General features: G+C 47.8%; 1 protein-coding gene across 3 annotated transcripts in view; it reads right to left on the reverse strand.

The window, feature by feature from the left end:
* The window catches only part of LOC139049195 (uncharacterized), a 146,483-nt gene that overhangs the window by 35,603 nt on the left and 85,171 nt on the right, over nt 1–25,709 (reverse strand). The window contains exons 4-5 of one of the 3 annotated variants that reach the window (XM_070524558.1): nt 24,575–24,823; nt 4,051–5,777 (exon numbers count right to left, since the gene is read on the reverse strand). The exons of 1 other annotated variant lie outside the window; for it this stretch is intronic. In XM_070524558.1, the coding sequence (XP_070380659.1) occupies nt 4,896–5,777; nt 24,575–24,619 (927 nt within the window). In that variant the 5' untranslated portion in view covers nt 24,620–24,823 and the 3' untranslated portion in view covers nt 4,051–4,895. Of the gene's footprint in view, nt 1–4,050; nt 5,778–10,907; nt 10,999–24,574; nt 24,824–25,709 lie in introns of those variants that run through there. One more of the 3 variants, XM_070524559.1, reaches the window with a different exon arrangement.

Here is a 25,709-nt window from a genome sequence, read left to right on the forward strand (position 1 = left end):
AGATTGCGTTGTGAGGTTGCGGAGATATTCCGCTTTTTCTTAGATTTCATGGTCCATAATATTCTGTCCGCGACTGTACCTTTCCTTGAAACAGAATCGATCAACCTATTGCACATATCGGGCGGAGGAAGCTTACTCGTGAATACTTTTACTATACCTTTACCAGACCATCTGTATTTCACTACGGCACACAGCAGTGCACCCTAATGTCATCTACAACATTAGGCTATCTGTAATCAACTAAAGAAAGCTAGAATATCCTATGAATCTTTCAAAACAATTTTCCAGTCTCTTACGGAGGCTAGGAATGGGAAATTTATGCCGTCGATCTAGCATTGCAGCTGCCACCTATGCTCGTTGTTTACATTTCTTGCATCGCTCCTCCTCTTCTAGTTTCACTAGTCAAACGTAAAGCATTCGCAAATATCTTTTATTTTGTATATTTGTGAATTTATTCGTTTACCGCCGATACAAGCGCTTTGTGCCTGCCGAAATCGCAGAACGAGCGCTGAACGCATCGCAGAAGCAGACGACAGCGAACAGGTCATAACTAGCGCCACTCTGCTCGTACGTTCTTTCCCTAGCGGCAAAAGGGGCAAACTAGACCAGGCGTGCTGGAGGCGGGAGATCTGTGCAGGTCTGGAGTTCAGTAGGTCGTGCTATGGAGTAGGTCGTGGTTAGGTGGATGCCGCGGACGCTCCTGTGTCGAGAGTTCAGCGACTTCGTTCGTAGCTAAGTACTCTTTTTTCTTTTTATTAGCCGACGTTTTTGAAGTGTTTTCTTTTGCGTGGAGCAGGAGCACAAATTTTGAATTCGCGGTAAGCGTGGTAAACGTACCGGCTTTGTCTAGGTCTGGCGGTTTCCCTCGTTAGGCCTAGGTGTTAGGCGGAACCTATTTGATAGGCTTATTTAACTATCTCAGCTAGCTCTTCGAACTGATTTGGCGGACTTGCTCGTTGAGCCTAAGGACGTAGGCCTAGCGATGAAACCAAAGAAAGGGAAGGCCGCGGGGGACGCGGAGCAAGTCCAGTGCGACAAGTGCCTGCGCTGGTGCTCCCTCGACGAGACCAGTTTCCAGAGCTTAGCAGACGCAGAGGGGTCTAGCTTTACGTGCAGGCTGTGCGAAGGGGTCAGGGAAGCAGTCCAAAAACTGGAAGGCAATTGGACAGCCAAGTTCGAAAAGCTGAAAGCAGACCTGAGGGAGGAGCGGGAGAAGCGGGTAGCGTTGCAGGCGAAAGTCGACGAGTTGGTCAAGGTGGAAGCGGTCCAGTAAGAACCATGGCCGAGCTTGGAGAAGAGAGGGAAAGGAGAGCAGAACTGCATAGGCGGCTCGATGCACTTGAGACGCGGGCAGCGGGGAATGATGGGTCGGGACACCAAGCCGGTGGCAAAAGCACAGAAAGTAGGGTAGACCCTACAGGCGAAGTGGGAGGAAGGGAGCCAGAGCAAGCGGGAGTCGGCTTGCTGCCGGTGAATCGGCGTAGTTATAGTGAAGCAGCGCAACACGCCCCGAGTGAGGCGACGCTGCAGCCACAGGGGCGCCAGCGAGCGCGAGGAGAGGAGGGGAACAAGCTAACCCCAAGGAATGAGCTCATAGCCAATGATAAGCATAACCTGCAAGTTAGGAGGGAGAGAAAGAATGCCCTAGTACTTATCGGTGGTGATTCAAATATGAGGAGGTGCAAAAGAGCTATAATGGAGCGTACAAATGGTGATAAGCGGGTAGCAGTCGGGACGTTCCCAGGCAGGACAATGGACGCAGTACTGAGAGAAACAAAAAGCGAGCTTTCTGAGAATGTTGCTGAGCGCAATTTGGTAGTAGTAGCGGCGGGGCTAAATGATGTCCTGAATGGTGAAGCCGCAAGAGTAGTGGAATGATTAGCGAAGGGAGCTGACGATTTAAGGGCGATAGCACAGCAAGTCCAGATCGTGGTATGCACAGTGCCGGAGGTGCAAGGAAGGAACGGAGCAATTGCGAAGGACGTTGTGGCTGTTAGTCGTGAGATAAGAAAGCTAAGCCAGGAGAAAGGATTTGAAATGGCAGACATAAACAGAGAAGTGCATAGAGCAGGCTTTGGCGGAGGCTTTACACGAGATGGCATCCACTTTAATGGAAGGCTAGGAGCCGGGATCGGCTGGCGCCTGGCAGGTCGGGCAGTAGCTTTTTTAGGGGGTGCACTGCGCCTCAGGGTGTAGGGGTAGGTAGAAACAGTGTAGAAAATGCAACAATAGAGGTTGACGCCAGTAAAATGTGCACTAGGAGGTCCAGGAAGAAAACTGCAAAGAAATTTGACACCTGGATCAGGTACATAAACATGCAAGGCTGTAGAAAGAGAGCGAGGTGGTTAGAAATAGAACAGCAGTTAAAGGACGAAGAAGTAGGTGTATACGCGCTATGCGAAACACAACTCAGGGATCTAGAATACCCACCGTTTATTGAAGGCTACGTCTGGGAAGGGAGCGATAGAACAACAACGGAGAGGAAGGGAGGAGGAGTAGGTATGCTCATACACCAAGGAACGAATTGGCAAAATATAAAGTTAACTTGCAAAGAACATGTCTGGGTGTCAGGTACAATTGTCGGTAAAAAGGCATGGCTAGGAGTAGTTTATTTAGGGACAGGGGACAAATGCAGGCAAGAGAACAAAGATCTAGTGAAGTGTCTCGATGGCGATATAAAACAGTTTGGAGAAGGTGCCGATATTTGTCTGCTGGGTGACATGAATGGCCACATCGAGGATCTGGATGGATACACAGATTGTAATGGGAAGTTGATGCTAGACTTCTGTGAGTGACACAACCTAGTTATAGTAAATAGAGAAACTAAGTGTGAGGGACAAATCACGTGGGAGTCCCGTAACAGACAAACGACCATTGACTACTGCTTAATGTCGCAGGGGTTGTATAGCAAGCTCGCAATAATGGAAATAGACGAAGAGGGGATGTACAGCCTCGGAAGTGATCATAAGCGTATTAGTCTACAGTTGGGAGCCCTACTCAAAAGAGAAATGCAGGGAAGTCAAAAAGAGTACGCAAAATTAAATGACGAACAAATAGCGCAAATAGCGGCTGGCATAGAGGAAGCAATGGAGAAACATCCCATGGAAAAGCGGGATTATAATCAGTTAGAACTACTCATTAGTACAAAAATAAAAGTAAAAGGAGTAAACCGCTGGAGAGGAAAGAGGAAGCCACGAAGTTGGTGGAATAAGGAAATTAGAGAGGCCATCGAACAACGACGGTAAGCATCTCGGGAACACAGAGAAGCAAAGAGGGCGCACTTATCTGAAGAGGAAATAGGCCAAAAATGGGAATATTATCGACAAAAGAAACAACAAGTGCAGGTCCTCGTCCAGGCTAAAATAAAGCAGTCTTCTGACCGCTGGCTGGCTGAAGTTCGCGATGCAACTAAAGGGGGGTCAAGAAAATTCTGGAACCATATAAGCTGGCTGGGTAAAGCTAATCACAGAAAACAGGAACAGATTCACGATGCCGAAGGAAATTGTTTAGAGGGAGATGACGCTGTGAAGTACATTGGTTCAGTTATAGCAAGTCATTTAGGAAAGACGATAGAGTAATCGCCCCAAATGAGGGAGCAACACAGTATAGCATAATAGAAAACAGCTTAGAACTGACCAATCTTAACTGGAAAAAGGCGGAAGCAAATGTTCCAATATGCACGTCCGCGGGTATAGACGAAATTCCAATGAAGTTAATTAATGAACTTGGCCCAAGAAGCAAGGAAACGCTGATAAAAGCATTTGAGGCAGTCATAGCAAATAAGCAAATTCCGCACAGCTGGAAACAGAGTAAAATGAATATGATTTATAAAGGGAAGGGTGATAAGAAGAACATAAAATCATTCCGACCAATTACGATAACATCAGTTATATATAGGCTGGCGATGCAGGCGGTGAAATTAAAAGTGCAGTCATGGTTAGAAAGTAAAAGAATACTCGGAGAACTTCAGAACGCGTGTTCAGAAGTGGTAGGCGCTTAGATGATAGCCTGTTCGTGCTTACCCAGTGCATAGAAATAGCTAAGGCGGAAAATAGACCTCTCCCAGGTGGCACAAAAGAGATACGTAACGTTTTCGTAGCGTTTATCCAAGACGATAAAAACGGGTTAAAGAAGACACGAATGAGAGAACTTCGGCGGGAAAACGTCGTATATCTCTGCTAATGTCCGGCTTAATTACTTTCTTGAGACGATCTATTATAGAACAGGTCTGCAAGACGTATTCGAAAAGCTGGTCTAGAAATAGGATTGGGAAAGACACAAGTAATCCCTTTGCCAAAACTATTCGTAACCAATTTCTAAACGTTTTTAGGACGTTATCAGAAAGCTGGTCTAGAAGCGGTCTTGAAAGGTTTACGATCATCTGAAGCTAATTTTCGCGGGTGACGGGCGCGATCAGACATCGTTGTTCAAAAAACGCGTTTACTTTCGCCTCACGCGACTGGCCTATGCCGCGCAGACGTCGTCAGCCGCACCCGTTGGCACGGCCTAGGCTAATCGCGTGAGGTGAAACTGATCGGGCGTTTCGAACAACGATCTCCAATCGCGCCCCGGATGAGTAGAAGCGTCGGTGTTGACTGTAAGAGCCATGGCGCAGTGCCAAGCACTGTTCCTCGCATGGCCAGCGCATCTTCTACCAAGTCGCACGAAAATGAGCCTGTTAGGAATAATAAATCCTTAATACCGCCTTTAGTAAGCTACGATGCTTACAACCACAATGGGAATGACATCCTGCAAAGAACAAATGGCCACGTCTTGGCAGTTGGCCAGACCAAGCCCTTCATGCCAAGGATAGGATAGGATAGGGATAACTTTGATGAGGTGCCGGCATACGACGATTTAACGTGTCGTGACGCTGGCCAAGCGTCGACCCGGGGTTATACCCTACTCTGCACTAGCCCAGTTGGGCCCGTTTGTAGTGGGTCATGAGGCTTGTGCTTTTCGAGCGCACCCCGGGCCTGCTGGACGGCCCATAGTTGCGATTCCTTGTCTGCAGACTGCAGTGCACCTTGAAGTTCTGGCGGGTAAGTCCTGGAGGTAGCTGCCGTCGGGAACCTGGCACAGTCCCACATGATATGCCATTGGTCCGCCGGACCCGCTGCACAAACACCGCACAGCCCACTCGGATAGAGCTCTGGGTGAAGCACGTGCAGCATTGCGGGGGCGAGGAGTGACGCGGTCTGTATTTGTCTTAGTATTACGGCCTCCTCCCGACTGAGTGCCGGGTGGGGAGGCGGCATTGTCCGTCGAGCTAAGCGGTAACACTTGGTTACTTCGGCATAACTAGTCAATCTGTCCTTGGTTTCGAACCACCACACGGAACGGTCACTCTCGGGGGCACGGAAGGTAAGCGCTCGTGCCGCCGAATGAGCCGTCTCGTTGTGGTTCGGTGAGGATGAACATTCGCCGGCGTGCGCCGGGAACCACTTGATACGGACGGTGCTGCCGCGGTCTTTAAGTTGGAGCTTGCCGATGATGGCGGCCGCCGGCACGCATATTCGCCCCTTGGCAAAGTTGCGCACGGCATTCCTCGAGTCGCTGAGCACGGTGCGACACTCGGCCTCGGTGATCGCCAGAGCGATGGCAACCTCCTCAGCGTCTGTGGCGTTCGTGCACCGCACGCTTGCCGCCGTTGTCTTGGTGCCGGTAGCCGCCGCAACGACCACCACCGCGAAGCCTTCCCGCTTGTATTCCGCGGCGTCCACATACCGGGCGTGCGGGTCTTGGGCGTGTTGTTCAGTGAGGGTCTTGGCCCGCGCCTGCCGCCATGCCAAGAGTGCATGAAATGAGAACATTATGACAAAGAAAAAACACTTTATTAAAATGCAATGCTTATGCAAGGTTCGAACAAACTGTGTGAGAAATGCAAAAAGAAGTAAAAGTACATCAACAATGACAAAAGTCGCAGAAAGGATTCGTAATGAACTCGAAAGTGAACATTCACTAGCACATAAACAAAATTCCAAGTACACATAAAAAAATGAACAGAAAAACCTGGAGTGTACTAAAGTGTCTACTTTATCATAGTGAAGTGCACGTGCTATTAGATGGACTAGAGTTATGCAGAAGTGACATCGGAGTGAATGGAAGAAGTAGACTGAAAAATGCAAGAGTATGAATCGGATGGTAACTGCCTCCAAGCAATGTTACCAATCAGCTAGAAGCTTGAAAAGAGCACAAAAAGAAATACCACCGCATACAATCATAAAACAATCCTGTGACAGAAATACGAAAAATGGGAACAATGCAAAATTGGAAATATTACCTTTAGGATATATCAAAGAAGGTAATGGCGAGAAAAAATCACCATGCAACAAAAAAGCAATAAAGTGAAATTAGTACAGAATACCTAAACGGGGGATTCAGTGTAGCAAGTGAACACTACTGTAGTACAGCGAACGATGAGACAGTAATGCTGCATCTTGCCACCCGAGAACGTGAGAAATGAATATGCAAGCCTCATATTAGAAACTTACATAAACATGGAAATAAACTGGAATGCACTGGAAGCTGCATTTGTGTAACAAAGGAAGCAATGGTCATAATAAATAGTAAGTGTTTTATCTAAAAAGCCCATTACAAGAGGCGAAGTTGTACCTCTCTGGCAAAAACAAAGTTGCAACTAATAATTTGCAAACCAGCAAATACATTAATTAGCACACTGACATGTCACACTTTGCGCACATCTCCAGTCTCCTAAAGTAAAAAAAAGCACTCCGAATGAGAAAAATGTTGAGCACATGTGGCCCAGAGCAAATTCTTTGCCAGTTCACTCACACTTTCACATCCAAAAACATTTGCCACAAAGTCCAAGCACAGTTCCACTGATGTTTACCAATTCACCCCCACTTTCACGTCCAAAAATATTTGGCACACAGTCCAGGCAGAGCTTCATAGATAAACAGCTTGAGAGCACCCTACTGATTATTGTGCAGTCCTGCTGCTGGAAATAGAACTGCCGCACATGCTGGTAGTGGTTTCAATGTAGACACACTTGCTGCCCTGGACAGGTATGCTCAGATATCTGCACTGGTGCTCCATTCTGTCGAAGTATACACATTGATGCAGTACGCTGGTAATTGAAACGTTTCGAATGCACAAGTATTCGCTTCACCAGAAAGACTTGCCCACATACCACCACTGGCATATATATGCACTTGCTCTTCACTCAGTAGAATTGAACTTAAAGCGTTCCCTATGTGGGAGCCATGTGTAAAACCGGTGTCACTCGACCACTCTCAATCGTGATCAATCCCGATTTGGATCGAAATTATCGATGCGACTAGTTCACTCTCGTAACTTGCGCAAAGGAGCCAATCACGACCAAGAAATTTGATTTGTAACGGACTGGATAGCGGCTAAAAGAGCCCCGTGTGAAACCGGTATCAAATAATGCACAGACGTACGCTAGGAAAATGTGTTGCACAAGGACAAAGAACTGCGACATGCCCTGTTGTACGAAGCGCGCGAACAGAACACATGTATATATATATAAAAAACTGCGAGAGCGCTTCGCGAACTCCATGCGCACAGATGGCACCCGCACGAACTTGCGGCAGGCCGCCGACTAAGTAAAGCGCGAAGGGCACACAGCGTACATTCCGACACATGTCCCAAACTGCAAACAATCGTACTACCTAAAGCATACAAGTTATTTTATACCAAGGGCATACTCGACTCACGTATGCAGTATCCACAAGCGAGTTATGCAGCGTACACGCTGTATCCATTCGCCAAATAGTAAAATTGATAACTAGCACAAAGCTACAAGGGACTCAATACATTACTACCATTTGAGGCGTCAAATAAAATCGAATTTGGCCGCTTCATATATTGGACACAATATATGGACACATGTGGTACCCGGTAATACCATGAAATACTCATCACGTGGGTAAAGGGGGCGAAAACACTATCGAGAACCTGAAGCGCAAACGATAAAAGCACGGTATGGTGCACTCTAGCGCGAGGGAAGAAAATAGGGCGAGCACTTGACCTCACCTTTTGGGATACCGCACTAGTACTGAATCATTAAAAAAAAAGCCTGTTTGAACCAGTTCCCATGTCTGCATCACTCTTGCTAAACGGGAGACTAAAATACCACGATGACGGCTCTATTGCGGAGATCGGCAAGGTGCGCACAGACAGAAATTTTGCCGCCTTTCTTCGCGTTCTGCAAAATGCTTTCTTGTTAGGATCACGCATAGCGGCCGATCCCGACGCTAGGGACACACAGGCACGATTTCGTCCCTCTAACTTTCGTCTTTATACTGCCCTTAACGCCTTAATTACAGCGTCAGTGAAAAGGCGCCTCCATAACATGACAATGAACTTGAAGAGCTGATCAGTGCCTTCCACTCCGCGCCCTCCAATTGAAAACACTACTGATTTCCAAATTAAACTACACAAACAGATCGCACAACTCAAACTAATCACAGAACGTCGTTTTCTTGACGGCAAAACCCTGCAACACTTACATGATAATGGGCAGCGACAGCACATTCAGAACAGCCGCTATCATACCACAGCGCAATGCAAGTGCGATAACGCTATTATGCCCGGCTCAAACAGATCGCACAACCCAAACTAATTACTGAATGTCGTTTTCTTGACAGCAAAGCACTGCAACACTTACATGACAAAGGGCAGCGGCAACACATTCAGAACAGTCGCAAACAGACCATAGTGCCATGCGAGTGCGATAACGCAACTATGCCCGGCTTCACGAATAACATGGCCGCCTTGGTCGCATAACAATTGAAAACACTACTGATTTCCAAATTAAAACCACACAAACATATCGCACAACCCAAACTGATCACATAATATCGTTTTCTTGACAGCAAAACACTGCAACACTTACATAGCAAAGGGCAGCGGCAGCACATTCAGAACAGCCGCAAACACACCACAGCGCAATGCGAGTGCGGTGACGCGACGACGACGCGACTATGCCCGGCATCACGAATCACGTGGCCACCTTGGTCACATGATTTGACAACGGTATCGCCACCTTGCGCAAGGTTGGATCGCGTTGATGGGTTGTTGAATATTGTAGAAGCCGCTAAAGAGGCTGACGCGCCGTGGCGTGGCGGTGGCGCCTTGAGTCGTTTTCAGAACGTATTCACCCCTCGTTTTTAAGCTGCCTGGCTTCCAACGTTATCAAAACGTATTCACCCGTCGTTTTTAAGCTATCTTGTTTGGGACGTCTTTGATGCGTCGATTTTGGTCAAAAATCCGTTTCAGACGTTGAATCCCTTAATACGACGTTTTCAAGACTTTGTGTGCTACCTGGGCTGTATTTAGCCTTCCTGGACATAAGTGGTGCATACGACAATGTGAACAGGGAACTCCTGTGGAACACATTAAAAGCTGAAGGTATCGGTAATAAGGTAATTGATTTTCTACAGGAACTATATCGAGAAAATAATGTTGAAATAAGATGGGAAGGAATTAAGAGTACGACAACTGTCGAGGTTCACAAACGATTAAGGCAAGGTTGTCCTCTATCACCGCTGCTGTTCATGCTTTATATGATAAGCATGGAAAGAAGGTTACAACGAAGCAATCTAGGGTATAATCTGTCGTACAGATTAGGCGAAGAGGTTGTTGAGCAACGACTACCGGGTTTAATGTATGCGGACGATATTGTACTGTTAGCAGATAACCAGGAAGATTTGCAAACTCTGGTTAATTACTGTGGGGACGAAGGAGACAGCTTAGGTTTCAGTTTTAGTGCAGCTAAGTCTGGTGGGATGTTTTTCAACGATACAACTGATCAGGAGCTTACAATACAAGGCCATGAAATACCCCGAGTGGCCGAATACAAATATCTCGGGGTATGGATAAACAAAGGGCAGATGTACACGGAAAAGCACGAACAGTCTCTCATAGCAAAAGGGCGAAGAGATGCCAGGTTAATGAAACATAAGGCATTGGGGGGTACAACAGGTATGAGGTAGTGAGAGGCATTTGGAAGGGAGTAATGGTGCCGGGGCTTACTTTCGGGAATGCGGTCCTGTGTTTAAGGGCAGAGGTTCAGTCGAAACTAGAAGTAAATCAGCTGTGGGAAGGTTAGCACTAGGTGCTCACGGGAAAACCACAAACGAAGCAGAACAGGGGGACATGGGCTGGGCATCGTTCGAAGCACGGGAAGCTCAGAGTAAAATCCTATACGAAAAACATCTGAGGAAATTGGACGATAACAGGTGGGCAGCTAAGGTGTTCAAATACCTATACAGAAAGAGCGTTGACTCACACTGGCGGAAAAGAACTAGGAAGCTAACCAGTAAGTGTGCCAGACACGAGGACGAAGAAAGACAGAGCATTAAACGACAGGTTAAAAACGCGGAAGGTAAAAATTGGATAAATTCAATGGAAAAGAAGCATAGTGTGGAACTATATCGATACTGGAAACAGCAGATCAGGAAGGAAGCGTTTTATGATAACTCAAGAGGCAGTGCCCTACTCTTTGAAGCTAGATCAGGATGTCTTAGAACGTGGAGCTATAAAAATAAATTTAACGAAGAAGATGACACATGTACTGTGTGTGGTAAATATGTTGAAACAATGGAACACATCAATCGTACTAAAATGTGATGGTATCAAGCCCGATGTCGATGCGGCCACAGTCACCCTTCCTGAGGCCCTAGGGTTCAGAGATAATAATAGGCATGTAAATAAATATGCGGTGGAAATTAGCAAAAGGCGATTGGAGGATTGGTGGCACAAAAGCAGAGAAGTGACATAAGGTTAAAAGCGTAGGAAGACGTATTTAAAGAAAATCGAGAAATTCAGTAACACACAACACAGATAAAAATAAAAGGCAAAATAAAAATCTGAGCATGGTGGCAACTGCTATCGCCCCGTTTCAAAGGGGACGCTCCTACCTTCCATCCATCCATCCGGAAGCAGTATTGCCGCTTTACCAGGTGTTCTGTGGCTGGGTTTCTGGCTGGGTTTCTGGCTGCTGCGCCTCGATCGTGCTCCCGCCAGTTTGGTCGCTGTGTGACAAACGTAGCGCATATGTAGGCGCTACGTTTGCCACACAGCAACCAAACTGGCGGGAGCACGATTGAGGTGCAGCAGAATATATGCAGCGCTGAGTCATATCGAGTTAAGGCACACTCAGAACTGACTTTTAAGGGCATCCCGAGCGGTTTTTCGCTTATTTCGCCGCCGTTACCCCGAGTTGTGCCGCCGCGCTCCAGCTGTTGCATTTCGTGTAGGGCTACTGACAGAATGCGGTTTCCAGGTGGCACGATGGCCTCGACTGGAATAAACGCACACGACACCAAAGATTGAGTAAGCTTGAAAATATTTCATTTGCATTTTACAAGTACAACAAAAAGCACACGTCGATGCATCCACACAAACGCGGTTACATAGTCAAGAACATAGTCAAGAAATGGCTAATTAATAAGGGTAGCACAAACGCACAAGAAAGAAGACCTAAGCTACAAAACGTACGGTTGGCTGCTAAGTATAATAATTTCCCTGTCACCGCGTGTCGCTTTTATACAGCATCCTTACAGCACTACCAGGCCGGGTAGTTTGGCGGAAAGAACGCAACAGCTTACGGCCGTCAGCTGCCTCTTCTTTACGGTTGTCATAATTATCCGAATCTCCGCATCAACGTCGTGCAATTCCGCATACAGGTATCTGTATCTGAACCATATGTGCCAGCTTAATACATGTGTAGTGAAATTATGATAACCACTGCGCCTTATCAAACACGTATTGGTTTTGCAAATGCGCATTACAGCTGACAAAACGCCATACTGCAAGTGAAGCACAAGAGAACAAGGACAAAAGGAGGATACAACACTTGAAGAAGAAATGAAGAGTTAGTAGGCGTACAGCAAACAAGCGATGACGAAGAACATACAATGATGCATCGGGTGTTCTGTGACATCGGTTTGCGTACTTACGGTGTTATGGAGATCAACGGCATAAAAACGTACCTTCAAGCGTACTCCTTCAACCTCCGCCGCATTCATTATGATAATCAACGCCTAAACAAAATGAGGCACTATTTTTTGCCAAGAGTAGACCTCTTTATAGCAAGTCTATGCAATAACTCGCTGACGAAACCAGCATGTTTTTCGAAAATGTTTTACCGCCGTAGTATTCGAATGACAACCATAGAATAAAGACAAACTTAGAGAAGGGGAACCGTACCTTCCGCCGTGGTTCGAAAATAAGCAGCGGCAGCGCATGGAACTAACTTTGGTGGACGCCAGATAACGTTGCTCAATCCGGAAGCGGAAGTGCAAACTTTTTTTTTTTAGCGCAAAATTCAATATGGCTGTTTTTTGCCGGTCGCGTACGCTGGTACGCGCCGTGCTTGCCCTGCAGGCTATGCAGCATGCCTCAATGCCTTCGCTGCCGCTTAGCTGGTGCGTTCTAATTGCCAAGAGCCTCTACTGACGCCCATACAAACAAGCCACAAGTGAGTGAACAGAACGCGCGACTTTATTGGCAAAAGACAAGCAGTGTACATTCTCGTGCAATAGCAGAAATAAAATTTGCATGTCGAGATACGCTGGAATCATTGACGCGAGCTCGTAAACGGCTCACCGTCGTCGTCGCACGTGGTGGTTAGGTTAACGAGCAAGAACCAGCAGCGGAAACATATTGGACAGAGTGTGCCACTTATTTGCAGCGACAGTCGCCGTTAAAAATACCCAAATTGCATTGCGAAGCAATCGGGAGACGCAGGCATCTGCTGCCGCAGCCTACACAGCGACATGGGCTACCCCAGATTTTAGCCGTTCACTCCTTTCCAACCTGCACGTTTCTTTTCTTTCGGGGGCCGCTAATGTGTGGCTCACACTTGGTGACTCACATTGTCTCGCTATGGACAAGTCGCTTTCGTGGGCATCGCCTCCATCAGCTACTTTTGCGGGCCTTTCCACCCATCTAGCTATCAACTTCATACGCATCGGACTATGTAAGCACGTATGCTGGTCTCCGTTCATGCCTAATCGCGGCCGAGAAAGGCCAGAGGCACAATATGCCCATTGCTGCAGCAGGAAAGCGCGAACGGGGAGCACGAATCACGGTGCATGAAAATTGGGAGTCTATGTCGCTCTGCAGGCTGCCGAATGCTTACTTCGAGAGACTGCTTCCCAGTGCAACCGACCAGGCCGCAATATTCTAAAAACATAACACTGCGACCATAACCAAGTGACATAACAGCAAAATTAAACAGCAATCAGTCATCGCATGAGGTTCAGACAATACGTTATACATTGGCGACGAACTATATGGCAACAGTGAGCATTCACATACACGGGGTCTCTTAGGGTACATTGAGCTGCCTACCTACAGGCGTAGTGCCCGACTTCGTCGCACGTGGTGGTCTACTAACGAGCAACAAATAGCAGCAGAAACAGATTGGACAGAGTGTCCCACCTGTTTGCGGCGACAGTCGCTGTTAAAGATGAGCAACTTGCAGTGCAAAGCAGTCGGGTGACGCAGGCATCTGCTGCCGCAACCTACACAGTGACATGGACTACCCATCATTTTAGCATTGACACCTTTCCAGCCTGCATGTTTCTTTCTTTTGGAGGCCGCTAATGTGTGGCTCACACTTGGTATCCCACATTGTCTCAATATGGACAAGTCGCTTTCGTGGGCATCACCTTCATCGGCCACTTTTGTGGGCCTTTCCACCCAACTTCATACACGTCCGACCATGTAAGCACTTATGCTGGTCTCCGTTCATGCCTAATCGCGGCCGAGAAAGGCCAGAGGCACAATTTGCCCATGGCTGCAGCAGGAAAGGGTGAACGGGGAGCACGAATCACTGTGTGCGTAAATTGGGAGTCTATGTCGCTGTACAGACTGCAGGATCAAATTCTTACTTCGAGAGGCTGCTTCCCAGTGCAACCGACCAGGCAGCAATAGTTGAAAAACATAAAACTGCGACCGTAACCAAGTGACATAACAGCAAAATTAAACGGCAATCAGTCACCGCTTGAGGTTCAGACAATACATTATACATTGGCTACGAACCATCTTACAGGCATAATGCTTGCGTTTGTCACATGTGGTGGTCTGGTAACGAGCGACAACCTGCGGTACAAACAGATTGGACAGAGCCTTGCACCTGTTTGAACCAACAGTTGCCGTTGAAGATGAGCAACTTCCATTGCGAAGCAATCGAAGCAATCAGGTGACGCAGGCATCTGCTGCCGCAACCAACACAGCGACATGGACTACCAGGCATTTTAGCGTTAACTCCTTTCCAACCGGCACATTTATTTTCTTTCGGGGGCCGCTATGTGTGGCTCACACTTTGTGTCCCACTTTGTCGCAATGTGGACAAGTCGCTTTTGTGGGCATCACCTTCGGCAGCCATTCTTGCGGGCCTTTCCATCCATACGGCTATCAACTTCATACACTTCGAACCATGTAAGCACATATGCTGGTCTCCGTTTTGAGCAAATCATGGCCGAAGTAGGCCACAAGCACAATTTGCCCATGGCTGCAGCAGGCCAGAACGAACGGGGCGCACCACTTACGGTGTGTGTATACTGGGAGTCTATGTCGCTTTGCGGACTGCAGGAGCAAATGCTTACCTCGAGGGACTGCTTACCAATGCAACTGACCAGGCCCCCACATCTGAGAAACGTAACACAGTTACCACAACCAAGTGTGGCAGCAAAACCAGATTCTGCAATCAATCACTTCACTGTAGCTTGCACAACGACCCAGGCTATCAAGGAAGAGGAGCAATCATCAACGAGACTAGGAATATGGAAAATGAGAAAGCTTGCATTCAAGAGAGAAGCCACTCTGCTCTGCAAGCATTGAAGGGCTAAAAACACCAAGAAAAGTAAAATGGTGCATAGCACATGTGCATAGGTTAATGCAAGACGCATGCCGATGCTGCATCAGCTATTTCAGGAGAGTAATTGCGCATGACAACATACACTAGAAGATACTGCTACAGATATGTTAGGCTGCTAGACAGTGACTGGTATTAAGTATCAGCGAAGAATCGGTTGACCTTTATATTTGGATGAGGATGAATGACCTCTAACAAAAATGGGCAATGAGAAAACTTGCATTTATAGAAGAAAAATTACACTTCGCACAAACGGAATTAACATGGCTTGGAAGCTGATTAAGGGCGAACTGATGGAACTCAATCTTTTGGCCAGCATCGTCCGTGCTTGGTCAGATGTTGCAGGTGCATCTGAAGACGAAGAATTTCTAGAAAGTCCTTTTTGAGTTACCTGGATGACTCAGCCAAATGTCCGTGCTGGTGGAATGGTGGCTGAAGCTCTTTCCAGTCTTAACACAGTCCTTTGCAGACTTGATATCTCATCCATATTCTTGTGCATGTGCTTCTTTGTTCTTGGTGTAATAGCCTTGCAAGTTCGGCTCCAGCTCCTTTCTGTTGGTGCAGATAGGAGCTCCTGTGATGACCAAGATGTGCTTGGCATAGACTCTGTTGGGGCAAAACGGTGACACATGAGATACAGCACAGATTAGCCAAATTTATGTGGGTTTTATATGTTCGAACCAATTATACTGAACCATATATATGAACAAACATTCATATCTGCTGCAAACAGCAAGCCAATACAGCATAGATCAAACATATTTATTTCTGAACCATGTGTTGTTTACCTTGTAGTAGTAGCCAATGTCCACACAATGACCTTGTTGTAGCAGGCAGCAGCTTCTGTTTAGTGCGTGGAGTGTGCTGCTTTATACTGGTGCCGTCCTCATTACTGCATGTCTGGAACAGCAATTTTGACTGAATCAGAAATTGAAAAAGCAAAGTTTTGCAATATGAAATGCAAAAAGGTGTGACATATATGTTGTAATGATTTGCGACTACAGAACACATGTAAATGTACACTGTCTATTCTAGGGTGCTTAAGCAGCATGTTAAATAAATATTGCTATTGTCCATAAAATTGATGTCTGCCTAACTACAATGCATGTCAACAGCGCAAGTACTATTAAGATCACAAATGAGAACATTTGTGGGTTCATTTATGCTCTAGAAGTGATCACACTGCTAGTTCCTCAAGCAAATGCATGAAAGTCATGAAGCTATTAGAACTGATGCATTATTTTTCTGCACGAACGTGATGCACCGCTTCACTACTGCAAAAATAAATGCCCTACGGTAAACCAATCTGAACAGCAAGAACATTTGGAACCAACAAGTACGAAATATGGGTGAATTATCATGCTTGCAACTGTTTAATACATTAAATTCTGTACTTTCACTTCATTTTACCAAAGGATTATTCGGTTTTGTGGACGAAAGACGTTGCCGGCCGACTCGAAAAAAAAGTTTAATATGTATATTGATAAGGCTACTCAGTCACCTACAACCACGGCTACAATAACATGAAAAATGAGACGCGCGTTCCGATATCGCTCTTTCTTTCCTGGTTGTGTGTGTAAACCAAACGACAGCCTCGCAAGTAAAGGTTTATTTAGGAAACAGCAACTGAAATCCTCACTGCCCATATGTAATGCAGGATCTAGTTCGTTAACTTGTGCCCGCCTGGAAGGTAATGAGACGGATATTATATAACGATTGAAGCAGCGGTGTTAAACGACTCACCGTTATTGCCGTTGTCAGCCGCAGCAAAATCCAGCTCCGTTTCGATGCAGACCTGTTCCGAATGGCTCACGACCGAAACCCAACTGCCGGGCTTACATGTCCGCTCGCAAACACGTAACTTCACCCCAAGTTACATCGAAGCGCAAGAAACTAGTTTTAGAAACAAAGAAGGAACCAGTCTTGAGTGTACGAACGAATGAATCCGTGCCGCCGTGCACTCGGAAATACCGGTAAAAATTTTAAATCCAGGCCAGAGGTCACGTGAAAGATCGATGATGCTGAACGCTATTTGCGTTTATAATGGCGAAGAAACAATAAACTTACTAACAAAGAGTACAATATCTAATTAGCAATGATAATTTTGCCCTGTTTTTATGTAAAAGAAAATGCTTCGGTAATTGTAAGAGAAAGTTTGTAAGATAAAATTGCGCTTATTACGACGCCTCTACCGGGAAATGTTGGAACTAACGAACGCATCCCGAGGTGATGCTACTAGGTTGGCTTTGTTAGCAGCGGCGCGCGGTCGATTTTTTCGCCCTCTGTGGCCATTAGTTGAACTTGAGAGTGTGCCACCCCTGTGCCAACGGCCGGGAAACACATCGGTACCAATAGGCTGTCGACTGTCGGTGGTTAATCAAGTACAAAACCTTGACGCTATGACTAAAAAGCAGCTTCAACAATTAAATTTTAAAAAAAATCAACTGCCTATTTTCCTGCGTTAAAAAATAACATCCTTAGACACCTCGATTGTTTATGTTAATGGTTTGTGTAAAGTAAAAAAGTCAACATGTTTAGCGCCTCTAGCAGAGAAAGCACAAATTAAAGTATGCGGCCAAATTACAGTAGCCCCATTTACGCGCTTACGCTGAAACGCGCCTCGATTGATTTTTTGCCCTCTGTGGCCATTTGTTGAACTTGAGAGTGTGCGGGGCCCATAGAGTTTCTCACTACATGGTGAGGAACTCTATGGCGGGGCCTGACCCTATGATTCCTTGAGACGGCCGCTCGATGCCGCGTCTCGCGAAGAGGGCGCTAGTTGTCAAGGAGAAGCAGCGCGAGGCACTGGCGGGAAGGAGCGATCATTCAGTGGTTTTTTTTTTTTGATTCTCGGGCATCGTTACCGTTCAGTTTCACTCAAAACAGTTTAAGCCTGCGTGATCTTTTATGCTTGCGGCACAATGCTGCGCAACTGTTGCGTGCCGCTGTGTACGACGAATGCTTCTAATCACACCGAAATACCATGAGTTCCCTAGCGACGCAGAACGCAGGGCAGCATGGCAGCGAAACATTTCCCGGGAGGGACCTGGCGGGAAAAGAACAATATGGCAGCCAAATGACAGGTCATTGGTGTGTGCTCTGCATTTTACAGAGCGCCACTACAAGGCGACCGCCAAGTTGAGGATGCTTTTGCCAACTGCGGTGCCGACAGTGTTGCCCGGTTATCTTAGCTACATGAGCACGACGACCACGTCAGCTCCAAGGAAGAAGCGGCCGCGCTTGAAAAGAAGAGAGGATGATCCGCAGTCACGGGCGAAATACGCTGGCGCTGTTGCTTCACATGACGAGCCTGTTGTTAGTCAAAACGGCTCACCGCCTGACAGCAATGAAACCGTAATGCCGTAATGTTTCAACCACTGAACCAGTGGTTGAAACCTGTGCTGAAATTGCATTATTTGCAGATGCATCATGCCAAACTTCTCTCGAGTTTGAAAAAATGACAGAACAATCTAAGAAAACAATGCGCCGCCTTCAAGCGAAGGCCGCGCGTCTTAAAGGAGCGCTGCAGACACTTCAAAAGTAGGTCGATGGAACTGAGGAGCGCGCACAATTTTTTAAAAAGAACAAGGACATTGCCTATTTTATGAAGGTACTCGATGGTGCTGCACAAAGCGACAAGACTGCCGAATTCATTGGGAACCAAGTCTGCAGTTTCTCCATGAAGAAGACTAACTATATAGTGACATCATTCTAAGGGAGTGTGTAATTTGGAAGGCTTGGCTCAAGAAAAGGATATGAGCATGTAAGATCCAGAAATCCTTTTAAGCTTCCTTGCCGCCCAACACTGCAAATATATATATATATGTTGGCCATTCAACTGGTGAACTTGGCGTCACTTCGTTTATAAAGGAGCGGCTGTATCGAATTTCTTCTTCCGCACCTGTCGCAATGCCGGAGCTGACTTGCGGAGAGGAGGGCCATGCCATGGTAGCGTGCAAAGTTTTCCTGAGAAAGATCTTGCGACCGGTCCTTGCAAAGTGGGCAGAAGATATTAACCTGTCAGTTGAGCGACTTGTACGCCTGGCGCGAAAGCCTCTCGCCAGGAAAGTACTGCGCCTGTGATTACGAGAACACAGAATATTCTTTTTCCTACACGGACAAGAAAGCAGTTAAAACTTCTCCGTTGCTCTCAACGTCTTTTTTCTAAAGTGAAAAACACAATGCTTCAGTAAATATAAGCGCACTTGTCAACAAGCGGCTGTGCTGTTGCAGAAATAACTGTTGCATAAACGAACACCTTCGAGAGTGTACAGCGTAACGGCAAAAAAAAAAAAAAAACGAGGAAACAAACAGACGCGGACAATCCAAACTAGCCCAAGCAACCGCTTTAGTTATAAACGAACAGTTTCTATATTTTGGTGGAAACATCGCCGACCTGGTACATTCGATAGCCACGCTTAGTAATATGATTAACGCCTTACAAACTTTCTTACCGCCCTTTAAATAGCGGCGTGAGCATGCGAGCAAGGGTGCCTCGATGCGCGTGCACGGCGGCGGAGGGGAGCGCGCGCATCGAGGCAACCGGTGGCGCCGCACCTGTGCGTTTTCATCGAGCGGCCGTGCATGGGGAACCAGCGCTGGATAGGCGGCGCGTCGAAAAGAGTGCGTTGCACGCCGCCCTGGCGACGAAACGCGGCATATCCCAACCGCTCGACCAGACGACACACGTGCGCGGCCGTATTATAGTTCATATGTTTCCGTTTTCGCGCCGCTTCAAGTGGACAGTTTTCGTAAAAAAGCTAGCGCCATCAAGTGAAGAAATGACGAAAGAAGCTTTTTAAGCTTTATATATTTTTCACAGTGTGTCGCGGCGAGTACGTGTGTTTCTTTAATGGTTGCGCGTGTGCCGTTGCCATGCGTGCGTGGCCGCGTTCCTCGCAAATCTAGCAGCTATGGCTCCGGTCGTGCTGCGCTACGGTTTCGGAAGTATTATTAGTTGGCCTGAAGACTTTCCATATTTCTCTGGCTTGACATAAAAAATTCTGATGTTACTTCGCCACAGCAGTCAATGGAGAAGAAAGCTTTATCGCATCAGCTGACTCGCGCAAGCAAGGGTTTGAGTGCTCCCCTGCTGGATCCGTAGCAACGCTGGCTACATTTAGCACTAATTACATAAATTTGCCGGATGCATCTCAGCGCCGAGTCCTCATCCGCATGCGCATTTTAAAGAACACATAGGCGGCTTAGTCGCGCGTGCGCCGGCTGTATGCGCACACAACTCGTATTACAAGGTAGCTTCCCTCCCACATAATTCTTGGCAATGTATGGATAATATTTACTTTTCGTATCGTTCACTTCGTGCGGTGGCATTGGAAGGGGCTTGGCGGTGGTATTGCGAAGGAAAAATGGTTGGTACATATGCCGGATGGTGCATGCTATTGCTCATTTTGTTTCCGACGAAATGCCGACTGCACATTCTGCTGTTTGGTACTGGCTGCCACGGCTGACCGTCTTCACTATCGAATAAACCAAGCACACACGCGAAATTCGATTTAGAAACCAGTCCGACACCGCTTGACAGGGCGACAAGACAGGAACTTACTCCGCTCGCCTGACTGCTTGTAACCAACGCCGCCTCCGTTCTTGTTCGTAGGGTTTAGATGGAAAGACGCAGAAGGATACATCCTCCCTCATCCCGACGTAGTAGTGGCACTTGTATACGCAACAGTACCGCCGGCGTCCTTTTGTTTTCCTTCGACTTTCAGCGCACGCAACGCCACTACCAGTAGCAATTTTCGTCCGCGGGAGCGGCTGAGTTGTGAACGTTCTGACCGCCAGGGCGGCGCTGTAGGTGACGTGAAAACTCCAGCGCTGGTTCCCCCCACGTTCACAACTCAGCCGCTCCCGCGGACGAAAATTGCTACTGGTAGTGGCGTTGCGTGCGCTGAAAGTCGAAGGAAAACAAAAGGACGCCGACGGTACTGTTGCGTATACAAGTGCCACAACTACGTCGGGATGAGGGAGGATGTATCCTTCTGCGTCTTTCCATCTAAACCCTACGAACAAGAACGGAGGCGGCGTTGGTTACAAGCAGTCAGGCGAGCGGAGTAAGTTCCTGTCTTGTCGCCCTGTCAAGCGGTGTCGGGCTGGTTTCTAAATCGAATTTCGCGTGTGTGCTTGGTTTATTCGATAGTGAAGACGGTCAGCCGTGGCAGCCAGTACCAAACAGCAGAATGTGCAGTCGGCATTTCGTCGGAAACAAAATGAGCAATAGCATGCACCATCCGGCATATGTACCAACCATTTTTCCTTCGCAATACCACCGCCAAGCCCCTTCCAATGCCACCGCACGAAGTGAACGATACGAAAAGTAAATATTATCCATTCATTGCCATCAATTATGTGGGATCGAGGGAAGCTACCTTGTAATACGAGTTGTGTGCGCATACTGCCGGCGCACGCGCGACTAAGCCGCCTATGTGTTCTTTAAAATGCGCATGCGGATGAGGACTCGGCGCTGAGATGCATCCGGCAAATTTATGTAATTAGTGCTAAATGTAGCCAGCGTTGCTACGGATCCAGCAGCGGAGCACTCAAACCCTTGCTTGCGCGAGTCAGCTGATGCGATAAAGCTTTCTTCTCCATTGACTGCTGTGGCGAAGTAACATCAGAATTTTTTATGTCAAGCCAGAGAAATATGGAAAGTCTTCAGGCCAACTAATAATAGTTCCGAAACCGTAGCGCAGCACGACCGGAGCCATAGCTGCTAGATTTGCGAGGAACGCGGCCACGCACGCATGGCAACGGCACACGCGCAACCATTAAAGAAACACACGTGCTCGCCGCGACACACTGTGAAAAATATATAAAGCTTAAAAAGCTTCTTTTGTCATTTCTTCACTTGATGGCGCTAGCTTTTTTACGAAAACTGCCCACTTGAAGCGGCGCGAAAACGGAAACATACGAACTATAATACGGCCGCGAACGTGTGTCGTCTGGTCGAGCGGCTGGGATATGCCGCGTTTCGTCGCCAGGGCGGCGTGCAACGCACTCTTTTCGACGCGCCGCCTATCCAGCGCTGGTTCCCCATAGGTGGTGGCGCCAGATTTCCCTCTAGGTGTTATAGTGAGAAGCTCTATGCTTTTTACACGGCCGGACTTCACTCACGGCCGAACCTTGTGGGCAGGTGGCGCTGCCGCTGGCTGGCGCGTAAAATCCCTTCATAATTTGAAAGTAGCGACACACTCTGAACTCTGCCGCCGCCGCACGACCTCCTCGCCTCCTCCTCGCCCCTTGCGTGTATCCCCGCGGAAACTATAGTTCTGCCCCCGTTTTTCTGCACGACGATTGGTCTGCCTGCCGTTGCCCTTGGAAACGCGCGGATCTTGAGTTTTGCTTGTGTTTTTCTTTTTCGTTCGCGCCAGTTTCCTCCTGAGCACGGCTGCCTCGGCGCTTTAGCTCGGCGTAGCGAACGTTGTACGCCGTGTTTCCTGCTCTCTGTGCTAGCGCTATGCCGGGCAGTTGCGCATATAACTGCAGCAAGAAGCCTGAAGATGGTTATACCGTTTTTATGATACCACAAGGAAAGCGCGACGGCTTGCGCAGAAAGCAGTGGCTGCATGACATTGGCCGAAAGAACTTTGTTCCGACAAAGAACAGCGTTGTTTGCGAGCTGAGGCGTCTTTCTTATAGCTCGTAGCAAAGCATACCGTAATGCTGCATTTTTTTTTCATTCTTCCGGCCTGCTCACCAGTGCTTTTGCGGATGTCCTCAGTGTGCTTAATATTCCCCTCGCACGTCGCTAACTGTTGTTATTCAGTCGGAAGTGCAGCATTATAGATTCTGCTTTGCGCCCTGAAAAAATTAGTGGCAAGTATATCCGTGGTATTGCAGGTGATAAGCGTTAGCTAGTCAACATTGAGTTTTTTTTAAGGTTTTAAGCGGAAAGCCTTTAGATCTCGATGTTTCAAGGTCGCGTTGTAAACTGGAAGTATCGCGTGACCCAAGGAAGGCCAGAGGTGACCCAAATATGTCCACCCCTGTATAAGAGAATGATTACCTAACTTAACGAATCATTAGTGATTGACATAAGGTGGATTAGGGAGAATTAATGTTGATTAGAGTGTTTAAAGAAGATTAAGGAGGATTAGAGGGCCTTAAGAAGGATTAAGATTCATGAATAAAAATTAAGGTGGGTGGAGGATGATTAAAGGGGATTATGGCGGATTAAGGTGAAGGGTTGATGAAAGGACCGATTAGGGTGCAGGAACTAGGATTAGGGAGGATTAAGGTGGATAAAGTAAGATTAAGGTCTATTAATGTGGATTAAGGTGAATTAGAGTTGCCAAAGGAGGATTAAGACCGATTAGGATGGATAGGGTAGGTTAAAGTGTATTAGGGACCATGGAGCTGGATTAGGCTTGATAGAGGTGGATTAGGGTGTATTAAGGTAGATTGGGACTATTAAGCAGGATTAAGTTAGTATAAGGTGCGTGGATTAGGATTAAGGTGGATGATTGAGGATTAAGGCGGAATATGATGGATTAGGATTGATAAAGGAGGATTAAGACCGTATATGGTAGGCAAAGGTGCATTAGGGGCGATTTAGGTTGATTAGGTTGTATTAAGGTGGATTGGGAATATTAAGCTGGATTAAGGTGGATGACGGAGCATCAAGGTGGAACAGGGTGGACTAAGGTGAATTAGGGTTCGTTGAGTATTAAGACCGATTAGTCTCCCCGCAGGGGCGTCTGCGTCAGCGGGCGTTTGGTGCGTTGCGACACCACGTACCCGAGCACACGAGGGTTGACCCTCCCGCGTGTAGCCGTGCGCGGCTTAGCCGTGTCCGGGGAAAGGGGGATCCTGGGGGTTGAGCCGATGCCGGGTGTTGGGACCTTTAAGGCTCCCCGGCGGAGGCACACGCCTTTTTGGCCTCTGCTTCACGTAGACGGCACCCCCGGACTGACTCACCCGGGGGACATCGGCAGTCGCCTTTTCCTGTCCTCCTCTCCAATCTTCGTCTTTCTCTCTCGCCTATTTCATCTTTCCTGTCCTCTCATCACTTCTCCTCACTTCCTAGTTTCCCGGCGGCAAGGGTTAACCTTGTGTAGCTAGCCAGCCTTGGTTATGCTGTATTTGGTTGTAGCAGCGATGTACGGCTGGCGTTGGCAGGGTTTCTCTAGCAGGAACTCCTGTCACGTCCCCCTGTTGGGCTCCATGGTGGGTGGTCGGCATCGCGGCCGAAAACCCTACTGTACTTATGGAAAACGCTTTTCCTAAACTCCCTGATCGCCCTCACAAACGAGGGCGCACCGAAGAGGTCTTTCAGTTTTTCGGACGCCAAGTCCACAATTTTCCTCGTTTTCATGTGATCCACGCAGAAAAACCAGCTAAACAAATGCGAACAATCTCCCCGTTCCTTGTATCTAAGTCTCTTACCGAAGTTTTTGGTCCATGATATAAGGTGTCGAGGATGGCTAGCGGAGACCTCCTCTTGGAGCTCCGCGATCAGAAGCAATTTGAGAAACTGCCTCAGCTAGTATCATTTGGGGAGACCCAAGTAGTAGTAACCCCGCACCGCACGATGAATACCTCCCGCGGCGTTGTCTCGGACGATGATTTCCTGGAGCTCACTGAGGCTGAGCTCTTGGAGGGCTTCAGCGAACAGAATGTTGTAAATGTCAAAAGAATTAAGATGAGGCGAGATGGTAAAGAAATTGCGACCAAACACGTAATACTCACCTTCAATTCAAGTGTTCTGCCCGAGTCAATCGAGGCCGGGTACATCAAGCTCCGTGTAAGACCGTACGTGCCAAATCCCCTCCGATGTTTCAAGTGCCAGTGTTTTGGTCACAGCTCACAGAGCTGCCGAGGCCGCCAAACCTGTGCGAAGTGCAGTGCCCACGAACATACTTCTGAAGCTTGCGTGAACACTCTCCATTGTGTAAACTGTGAAGGGGAGCACGCCGCATACTCGCAGTCGTGCCCGTCCTGGAAAAAAGAGAAATAAATAGACCCAATCAAGATTGAGGAAAACATAAGTTTCAAAGAGGCACGCAGGCGGGTAGCATACCTGCCAAAGAAAAGCTTTGCCGATGTGGCGCGTCATGGGGCAGCGCCACAACGGTCTCCGGCGGCTGTCCGACCCACACCCAGTGAGGCGGCAGTGACGCCATCCGCCCCCCCGGCGGCTGCAGCTGACGCTGCTACGCCAACACAGCAGACGCCCCGGGGCCATCGACCCCGAAGGTGGGCGCAGCCGAGGCTGCCCCAACCTCCCCGGCCCCTTTCAGCGCTGGCCACAGCCGGCGCAGCCAAATCCTTCAGGGAGCCCCATCGACCTCCGGGCTGGTGGGCGCAGGGGTCTTGCCCTCCAAGGTCTGACCCTCGCTGGTAACCTCTCGCTCGCAAGAGCACGTGTCCGGCGCCAGGCAATGGACACTACACCTACCCTCAAGGCGCACCAATCGCCTAAGGAGCAACGAGGCTCCCTCGAACGCTTCAGAAAAAGCAAAACCCCGACTACAGGGCCTCGAAAGAGCACCGTAACCTAATGCATCACTTGTGTTTCTGTTTACACAGCGCCGATTTACTTCAAATATGGATTCGCAAATAATTCAATGGAACGTCAGAGGTCTTCTTAGGAACCTTGATGATGTGCAAGAGCTTATACAAAAACATAATCCAAAAGTGCTGTGTCTACAGGAAACACACCTAAAACCACAACACACAAACTTTCTCCGACCGCATGTCACGTTTCGCAAAGATCGCGATGATGCTGTCGTATCATCAGGCGGTGTTGCCATTTTTATTCATAAAAGCATAGCGTGTCAGCCTTTATAGCTACGAACGCCCCTTGAAGCAGTGGCGGTTCGAG

The sequence above is a fragment of the Dermacentor albipictus genome, chromosome 8, assembly GCF_038994185.2.
Source record: "Dermacentor albipictus isolate Rhodes 1998 colony chromosome 8, USDA_Dalb.pri_finalv2, whole genome shotgun sequence".
NCBI lineage: Eukaryota > Metazoa > Arthropoda > Arachnida > Ixodida > Ixodidae > Dermacentor > Dermacentor albipictus.